This window comes from Nicotiana tomentosiformis, chromosome 3 (assembly GCF_000390325.3).
Source record: "Nicotiana tomentosiformis chromosome 3, ASM39032v3, whole genome shotgun sequence".
Lineage (NCBI taxonomy): Eukaryota > Viridiplantae > Streptophyta > Magnoliopsida > Solanales > Solanaceae > Nicotiana > Nicotiana tomentosiformis.
In genome coordinates this window covers 134,428,335-134,438,145 of record NC_090814.1, presented here as the reverse complement: position 1 = coordinate 134,438,145, position 9,811 = coordinate 134,428,335, and the positions used below count along the sequence as shown (strand labels likewise).

At 35.7% G+C, this 9,811-nt stretch overlaps 2 protein-coding genes across 3 annotated transcripts; one reads left to right on the top strand and one right to left on the bottom strand.

Moving 5' to 3' along the window:
• Nucleotides 1–2,331: 2,331 nt before the first annotated feature.
• Nucleotides 2,332–4,356, top strand: LOC104103047 (ABC transporter I family member 17). Its single transcript, XM_009610914.4, has 4 exons — nt 2,332–2,488; nt 2,612–2,935; nt 3,680–3,867; nt 3,962–4,356. Exons 1-4 carry the CDS (start codon nt 2,473–2,475, stop codon nt 4,214–4,216), a joined length of 783 nt encoding a protein of 260 aa, XP_009609209.1. The 5' UTR covers nt 2,332–2,472; the 3' UTR covers nt 4,217–4,356.
• A 305-nt stretch (nt 4,357–4,661) lies between these two features.
• LOC104103046 (very-long-chain aldehyde decarbonylase CER3-like) lies at nt 4,662–9,083 on the bottom strand. 2 transcript variants are annotated; one of them, XM_009610912.4, is made up of 11 exons: nt 8,801–9,083; nt 8,470–8,693; nt 7,954–8,186; nt 7,647–7,866; nt 7,344–7,471; nt 6,965–7,221; nt 6,525–6,632; nt 6,060–6,266; nt 5,783–5,893; nt 5,515–5,688; nt 4,662–5,166 (listed from the first exon to the last, which is right to left on the bottom strand). In XM_009610912.4, exons 1-11 carry the CDS (start codon nt 8,891–8,893, stop codon nt 4,999–5,001), a joined length of 1,923 nt encoding a protein of 640 aa, XP_009609207.1. In that variant the 5' UTR covers nt 8,894–9,083; the 3' UTR covers nt 4,662–4,998. The 2 variants fall into 2 exon arrangements, with proteins under 2 accessions (XP_009609207.1, XP_009609208.1); XM_009610913.4 differs by having other exon boundaries at nt 6,965–7,215; nt 8,801–9,026.
• Between the last annotated feature and the right edge of the window lie 728 nt (nt 9,084–9,811).

Sequence of the window (9,811 nt, the reverse complement as noted above, 5' to 3'; positions counted from 1 at the left end):
GGGCGATCTATATATGATCGAAACTGATTTCGAACTTCGTACGACTGATCGAGATAGGATCATAATGGACCAAAATATGTCTTCATAATATCGAGATGAGATCCAAAGATGGCACAAACGAGCTTCAAATTTCAGGTACAGGCCAAATACCAAGTTCGAAGTCATTATCGAGCTCGGGTCCAAATCGAACTATGATGAGATGTGATGGAATCGAGCTTAAGGGCCAGAGGCCAACCGATACCGAGCCCAAGTCATTACCAGACCCCGAGTTGGCATCGACCTCAAACCCGCATCGAGCTCTAAAACTGGAAACCGACCAATACCGACCACTGCTGAGTCTGATCAAGATCGAGCTCATAGACAAGAGTCGTTGCAGCCGCACTAAGTGAGAAAATATCGGCGAGAATTAGGGAAAAATTAATTTATCATGGGTTTCTCACTATGTATTTTTAATTATATCTAACGTAGGATCCCCCACTATAAAAGGGATGACTATATTTCTGTAAAGGCATCAAGTTTTGCATACATTGTAACTCAAATATCATACACTCCCATACTGAAGAATTGTCTTTTTTAGCTTCATAGATTGATTTATCTTGCTTAATCCATAAATCATCCTCTTTTCAACTTTGCTTATTTTTCATTCTTTACAGTCAATATTCGATATTTCTATTTACTCTTACAATTTGTGTGAAGTTATACCACATACCCTTAGAACTACGTACAAATTCAACTCTATCCGTTTTTCGGGTAAACAAGCCCGCTCGCAAAGTGGATTAGAATAAATACTTGAGTTCAAAACCAGTAAACTGGTAGCAAACCATAACAAGTGGACAAAGTGTAAAGATATTAGAAGTTGCAAATTGCAAGAAAACTTGACATGTGAGTCTCATCTTTTCCACCCACATAAACAAGAGCATGAGGCGTGAGGTTAAATCACATAATTATGATAAATTAACATGATTTAGTGCTTACTCTAAACACTAACGGGTCGTTTAGAAGGATGTATTATGGGAAAAAATATATGTATTAGTTTTGGTATTACTAATCTCTTATTTAGTTATACACTCTATTTGGTATTATCCTATATATAACTAATAGTACATAGCAAGTCATGACATTAACAATATCATAGTTTTTAATATAATATATGGACAAGCATGTATACACCCATATCTAATGTATGTTATCTCAGCATAATATCTCGGCATAAATAATCGTAGCATTACTACTACTACACAGTATTCACTATTATTCTTATACACCCTACCAGCTACCAAAAGACCCTTCAGTAGTGTGACCTAAAAAGATTCTAGGGAAAAGGGTCAAATATACTCATCTACTTTAGAATATTATTTATATTTAACCTCCGTTATACTATCCGGATAAATTTACCCCTACTGTTATACTATCCGACCAAATTTACCCCTACCATCAACAAACTTTTAAAAATTACCCCCTTGATCTGTTCGGTAATTCAAAATCTCCAAATTTCCTTTTATTTAAATCGCTTGTTGTTCTTCTTGCTTCACTATTTAGAAATTACTATTGATGTACTAGATTATACAAATTATTCATGGATATTTTTAATTACCAATGTACCCACTTCTCTTCTTGTGATAATGTGTTTGGAATTGGTTTAAAATTTATTTATTTTTTAACCATATACACACCGTAGAATTCAGTGAGTCTAAATATTGTGTATTATATGCACCTGCTCATCATGTATGTACATGTATATTTGAATATATTTTGTTATTTCTGGTTAGTGTAAAATTCGATCAACTAACTTAAGAGTGCACAATGCGTAAGTATTTGATTAAAGCAAAGTTGAACTCGACAATGTAAAGTTTCCAAGGAACTTCAATTTTTCACTAATACTTGCAAAGTCTCCCTACTTTTGGGCAACAAATTCATTAAAGTTGGGGTGTTATAAATACTTTTAGAATTTAGACAAGCTACCTAATTAAGATTCTTCAATTTACTATACTTTATTTACAAACTGTTGTATTATTTTGATATTTGTTTCTCTTATTTTTTTTTCTATTAAGAAAGCAGGTAAATGCTAATTATTTCAAAAATAGTGGATCAAGAAGAAGAATAATTGACTTAATTAAAATAACTTGGGAGATTCTGAGTCACCTGACGGACTGAGGAGTAATTTTTAAAAGTTTGCTGATGATAAGAGTAAATTTGGTCAGATAATATAACGTTAGAAGTAAATTTGGTGAGATAGTATAACAAAATTTAAACGTAGGTAATATACTAAAGTTGAGGATTATATTTGGCCATTCTCCCAAGATTCTATGACAAAACGTCACTACAATTAATGACAGTTACTTGACAAGACCTTGTCTTGGTGGACGTGGGGAAGGTAGATTCTTTCCTCCATATAAGTCTTCATTCTTCCCACCGGACCAAAACACAACTTTCTTTTCTCCTTTACTTTGTCTGCAGCTAAGGTTTCATACCATGGAGATTATACCAGGTTAGTACAAACCCCATTCCCCCAAGCATTCTATAAGCTAATTCAACAAACCATTTTTCTTAAAATAGAAATGAGCAAATTTTCTACTTTTCTTGAAATTTTGTCTGTGGTCTTGGTTTATAGGATCAAGAGAGCCACTTCTAATAAATGAGAGTGGATTTGGGGAAAGTGCAGAAATCAAGATTCAGGTAAGGGGTCTTACAAAGGTGTCGGATAAGGGTATTTCTATACTGAACAATGTAAACGTTGACATACCCAAAGGTATAATTATGGGTGTCATAGGCCCCAGTGGTAGTGGAAAATCATCCTTATTGCGATCGCTTAATCGGTTGTGGGAACCTCCTTCCAACACTGTGTTTTTGGACAGTCAAGATATATGTGATTTGGATGTGCTCACTCTCCGCCGTAAGATTGGCATGTTGTTTCAGCTTCCTGTTCTCTTTGAAGGTATGCGATTGAAAATCCTAGAAAGTACCTGTATTCTTGATTAGTTAGATTGGAGTAGGTCTTATGGAAGATTCATGTTTCATAAAGATATTTTATCCATCATATGTTTGATGTTAGAAGTATCTCTCTTTCCTATAATCTAATAGGAGTGGCAATGCTCTGGTTTTGCTTAAACCCAACCGGCCAAAGAGAATCAAGTTTAGTTCTAATCTGAGTAGGCTTATAATTGAGAATACCCTAACCCTGGGAATTGGGGCGGTCCCTAGGAAGACAACTATCAGTATTAGTTGACTGGTGTGGACTGAGGAGTGAGGAGGATCATAAAGTTTGATAGCTGGATCGAGTTTTAAAGCGTGGCCTCTAAAACTATGTCAATGGTTGGGCTCGCTTTACTGAAGAAGGGGTCGAAGTTTCAACTACCAGACTACTACTAAAACTTAATAAATGTAACTCCTTTGTCAACATATTATTTAATTGCAGAGTTGTAGTAACTGATGCTTGATTAAGAGGGTTTTTGGATTGGCTTGTTTTAAGTGTTTAGTGGCTTTTAAGCACTTTTCTAGTTTTTGTGTTGTCTGACAATGATAAAAAGTGTTTAAAAGCACCGACTTTTGGGCATGAAAAGTACAAAAATAAGCCAAAAGTTGGGTATTACCAACTTATGACTTTTGGCTTTTAGCTTATAAGCTACTTTTTAAAAGCCAATCCAAACATCTAAGTGCTCTCTGTGGAAAATTGTTTCAGGCACTGTCGCAGATAATGTAAGATATGGGCCACAATTAAAAGGAAAGAAACTAAGTGATAATGAGGTATACAAGTTGCTGAATCTAGCTGATCTGGATTCATCATTCTTCAGCAAGTCAGGTGGGGAACTCTCTGTTGGTCAAGCACAGAGAGTTGCACTTGCTAGGACCTTGGCTAATGAACCAGAGGTAACTTTTAAATATACCACGATCACCAATTTTAACAAAAGAAACTTCAGTTTTGAAATAGGAACCTAACTTTATGTTCCCAACTTCTTATAAGGTTCTCCTGCTGGATGAGCCAACAAGTGCACTGGATCCAATATCAACACAGAATATTGAGGATGTTCTTGTAAAGCTGAAGAGGGAGCAGAATTTGACCGTTGTGATGGTTTCACATAGCATCAAACAAATAAAGAGAATAGCAGACATAGTATGTCTGCTCGTCAATGGGGAGATTGTGGAAATTTTAAAGCCTGATCAACTCTCTGAAGCTAAACATCCCATGGCACAAAGATTTCTTGAACTCGGCGCCTAACATCTTTCCCGCATACCCCCACCCCTTATTTTCTGGATATCTTGTGTTTTTGTGTTTTTTATGCTTGGATGGTGAAATCCAGGAAACCAGTTCCAGATGTGTAATAGCATTTGATTTATCATAAGTATACACTTGAGTTACCACTGTGATGTTTGCAGATTGAGTAGCAATTGGCCACGCAAGTGAGACTTTCCCTGCTTAAAGAAGTCTCTAAGATAATGTACAAGCAAGTGGGACTCGTCTTAGTTGCTGATCGATTCAGTAAGACTGTTTGTGATATCGTCTTTTAACAAATCCTGATATAACAAATCCAGAAGAAGCAGCTTAATACGAACAGTCTAGCTGCAAAACAACCTTGGTCGATTTTGATTTTATCATACACTAGACCCTTGGTCGAATTTGTGCAAGATTGAGTAGCAAAAGGCCAAGCAGGTGACACTCTATATATTAAAAGAAAACACACATATATTCATTTTACTATTCGTAAAGAAATTTCAATAGCAAATCTTGCCTGTGTCTGAAACTTGACAGTATTCTGGCAGCTGAGATGCCATTGGCTTTACATTAACAGTGAATTTTTGCGGTAATTACAATGATCTATAGTTTATTTTCTTTATTCAGCTTACAGTATTTGTTTGAATACAAATAGATTCTACATATAAGGAAGTAGTGACTTGTGAAAGAATCTTTGGAAGACTTTATGTTTATTGCCTTTGCTACAGCTCCGAACCTTTTAGGTTATTAAGGAATATTTTTTCAAGAACAAGAGATAAATGGTTTCACTATCTTGAATTATACAAGGGTTTCAAACCATGCTTCAATGCAGCCTCCCACACAACATCAATCTGATCAACGTCGATGGCTCCAACCTCGTGGTGTGTCCAACCTTCAAGATGATGCACTAGCCCACCCGCGTGACAAGCATGAACTACGCCTCTTCCCATTGTATACTGGTGAATTACAGAAGCACAGTGAATTCATATAAAACATGTAAAAAGAGCACCATGGTGCACTATTCTTAAAATGGACTACATTGGTCTACTATATGCAGTCTTACTTTGTATTCTGCAACATACTGTTTCCACAATGCAAAACATGTAACAATGTCATAAACTCATGCTATTAACAACAGGCGAGACTATGGAATTTGGTTGTCTCTAACACAACTCTATCTACCGAAGTTTGGATTTCACACTAAATTGTTATCCTGCTGGCTTACTGTTTCTAGGGTTTTCTGAAAAAAGTCAGTACACAAAAAAAGGCGATGGCATATGATACTGATATATATATATATATACCTCACAAGTTCCTAAGCCAGTGACATCTTTTGGAAGTCTCATTGCTGCTAATTTGCCATAGGTAGAGTCTCTGCGAAAGGGAATGACAGGAGGAACCACAAACTGATAAAAATGAGTTCCAGATGGAGCCCAGCTCTGCTCTCGAGGAGTAGCCCATTTGCCGAGTATCCACGTCTGTCATTCACAAAACATCACAACTCCTTTATATAATCATATTATCGCATTTCAGCTGCAACAGATACTAGTAGAAATATCCTCAAACCATTACCTTACACTGTTTAGCCCCTTGGTACTTTGACACTTGAACCAAAAACTTCTGGCAATCAGCAGGAGCTTCTCTTTGTATTTTCATAAACCTCTCAGTGGACTGAGTTAGCATCTGCATTAGAAAACTATCCTTATTAGAATGGAAAATTTAAAGGCAGCAGGGGCTGTTAATGTATTTTAATGTGCCTACTTCTATGCATTTCTTTTGCTTACCAGCCTAACAAACTTCTCTTTATAATGCAGAATTCTGAAGAATTTAATCATTTAGTTAATCTTACCAGAACCCTGACTCTTCGACGAGCAAGATAGAGTGCAATGGCTCTGCCAAGCTTAGAAGTAGCACCTGTTAAGAAGACCTCATTCACATCTCGAGGAATCTCATTTAAGATCACAGCAGCTGTTAAGGTGTTTCCATGGACTACTCGGACTTTGAGATTTGGATGCTTGTTGACAAAGAGTGTTCCACCGCCATTTAGAGCTTCATTCTGCAGTAAGATTCTTCCATAAACAACATGACCAATAATAACGAGCCGTTCCTATTCTGAACATATTAATATCCCTTCCCTTAATTTTGAAGGATTTTCCAGTCTAAAACTAGGAAAAAGGCTTATATTCTAGCAGGAAACACCGAATACAATGTTTCATGTAGAATGCACATTGCACTAAAGTAGTCAGCAAAGACTATAAGGATTCTCTAAAGAAACAATAGAAAACTAGAAACAGGAAAAGAAAATGAGACTTACCTTGTTTAAAGCAGCAAGGCTGATGACCTTGACGCCGAGTCTATCAGCCCTAAGAATAGCTTCTTCAATGAGATTATTTATGCCTTCTGCAGCAAAGGGCAAGAAATACTGCAACATAATATATGTTTTAGATAACCAGAAAAGGAATGGAAAAGATATGCAGAAGCTTGGAGATTCTGTTAAGCAGTATCGTTGAAACATTTCAAGAAGTCAGAGCTAGGAACTATTTACTGTTTTTTCTCTGACTGTGCAAACCTGTTACTCACTATATGCAGATAGACGGGTCTGCTTTAAACTAAATCACTTCTACAATTACTATTAGTTTCATCAATGAAGAAATCATTTCCAGATTTCAGGAACTTAACGCTTTTTGCATAGAATGTCAAAATTCTGAAATACCAGTAGAAATTAAACAGCAAGCTAAGGACAAACTCAATTACCTGAAAACCAGCCCTGGGCACAACCCAACTTTGGTTCAGTCTCCCTCGTATGTTGTAAGAGCTGATCAAAAGAACCTTGGACTTCAGCCACATACTAAGCACGATCAAAAAGGCAAAAGGCCATATCGGTAACAAGAAGAGCCTTGTAGAGAAAGGCACTGAGCTGAATGACCGGAACAAAAACGGGGTATGCATTGATGCCATAATATCAACAATATGTACTAGAAACACAAAATCTGGTGCTCTTTCATCTGTACCTTCAGGAAAGGGAACCACTTCATCAGAAAATATAAAAGGTCAAATAAAACATGAAAATCAATTTATACTCTTAGATTCAAGGAAACTAGAAAAACATAGAGAGGTGGGAAGAGTAACTAACTTGTCCTTGAACTTATTTCTTTCTGAAGGTTCCAAGAAGCGGTATTTAAAGTATTTCCCAACAAATCATAGAGAGGCATGAAAAGGCAGAAATTAGTCTTCATATCCTGATGGTGTAGACTGTGGTATCTGCAAGAAAGGGAACATACTTTAAATTATTGGATTTAATAGTCAATAGAAAGCACAACAAGAAAGTGGAAGAACATTGTAACTTGTCAAACATGATTTGGAAGGAAAATGCATTAAAGAAACCAGAAAATTAGAAGTGATTTGTTAATCTTGATGAGTCAGTTATGGAGCTTACGTTGGGCAGTAAATAATATATCTAAGCAGAGGAACATGTTGGTAGAAACTATGAGGAAAGATTTCGACGTTGCTGTGTCCCAAACATCTTAAGAAATCAAATGCCAAAATATAACTGTACATAACACTTATTGATCCGTAACCAATAAATGCAGTGCCCAGTGTTGGAATTCCTACAACCACACAAAGCAAAAGATGCTCCAGGAATGTTGCATTCCCAGCTGCACCACAAACAAAAATGTTAGCGAAACTCTACAACAAATTACCAGTATCAAGTGAGACTGCTAAAATCGATGTAGTTACTTTACCAGTAAAGGGGTGTGTAATTTTAGATTCATGATGATGCCAGTGGTATAGCGGAAACAGATGGGGCGAGTGCAATATTCTGTGTATCCAATAGTACAGTGGCTCTGAGATCCCAATATGGAGTATGAGACAAGAAATAAAGCCTCTTACATCCCATACTGGAAGATTGGCCAGTGAAGGGAAGTTCAAGTAGGCGAACGATCCCACAATCGCTTGAAGGATAAGGAAATTGTCCCTGTTTTAGATCAAATCAGAAAGAAAACATAACAGTAAGTTGAAGCTTTGTGAGTTATTTCACTTGAAATACTGCTCAAACAAGTTTTTCAATCAGGGTAGGCTGACTATATTACACCCATTGGGGTGCGGCCCTTCTCCGGACCCTGCGTGAACGAGGGATGCTTTTGTGCACCGGGTGCCCTCATCAGTATTTGCAATTATTAGTCTTGTTTTCCTTGTTTCTTTCAATCTCATTTTGGATGCATAAGTGGGAAAAGGTTGGGAATGAAAAGAAATCTTACCAATGCCATTCATTATCAATTTGCTCAAATCCTATACCTTCTTGAGACACTCGCCGTGTTCGAACTAGATATAACATATTGCTATAAGTACTCCAAAGCTGATGAACAAGGCCTCTCAAAGCACACAAGATAAGAATATGCAAACACCAAATATCCTCCTCCATGTTCTCTTTCCAATACATAGAATAAATGACCTTTGCAAGAAATGGTCCATATAACAAATACTGCATATAACACATATGAAACCATATCAGAAATCCAAAACATAAATCATCAATGAAGAATATATAAACATATATATTAAGTAGTTGCATAGAACAAAAATCCATGCCTTATAATTGCCCAAGTTCTCCCATGGCCAAGCAAATAAAGCTGCATCTTTTTTTCTCAACAAACAATCACTTCCCTCATTCTGTTTCTCCATATTACTGTTAATTGCACTGAAAGAGCAAATGATGCCTTAGTTACTTAGTTGAAATAAATAAATAATATAACAGTATCCCAACTGATAAGCAACGGTATATATAAGGAAAGGCAAATTGGGAAAAAAGACAAAAAAAGAGGAGAAGAAAACTCTTTCTTATTGGATCCTGCAACCCTTTTCTTATCTACTTACTTTACCCTTTTCTAGGTTTCATTTATAATAATATTACTCCGTACATATTTGTATTATATACTCTCGGTCTTACGTACATTTTTTACTTTGCACACTTGTTAAAGAAAAAATAAATAAAGTATATATTTTATAATTTAACCCATAATAATGATAACATTTCAAAAAAATCTTGGAAAATTACTTGGTGAATAAGTATTTAATGATAATAATAAAACAGGGAGAAAAAAATTATTTTTCTCTTGATTTGCTAAAATAAACAAATAAAAATAAAAATAATTTTTTAATATAGTGAACAAATAAAAGTGAACGAATGAAGTATATAGCTCTAAAATTCTATAGTTGCATTTAGCAACATCAAGAAAGCTAAGCTCCTTTTGATAGGCAATTAATTGTCACACTACTAAGGTCCATTGAAATTTGAGAACATTTAGTTGAACAAACGTAGGAGACAGCCATAGAGGACATGACAGAGCGTAGCAAGAAATTAATAAGAAAGAGAAATATAGAGAACAAAATGGTTAGGGGACGGGTGGTGGATTGCAGTTGGGATGTGGATTGTCTATAACTTAAGCTAATCAGTTATTTCCGGTTTACTTGTTCACTATACTAAAAATAAAAATTCATTTTTATTTGTTCAATTTGAAAAAGCAATGGATAATTTATCATTTTATACCTATTTAACCCTTCTTATTAGGTACCTATACCTATTTATCATTTTACTTGTCC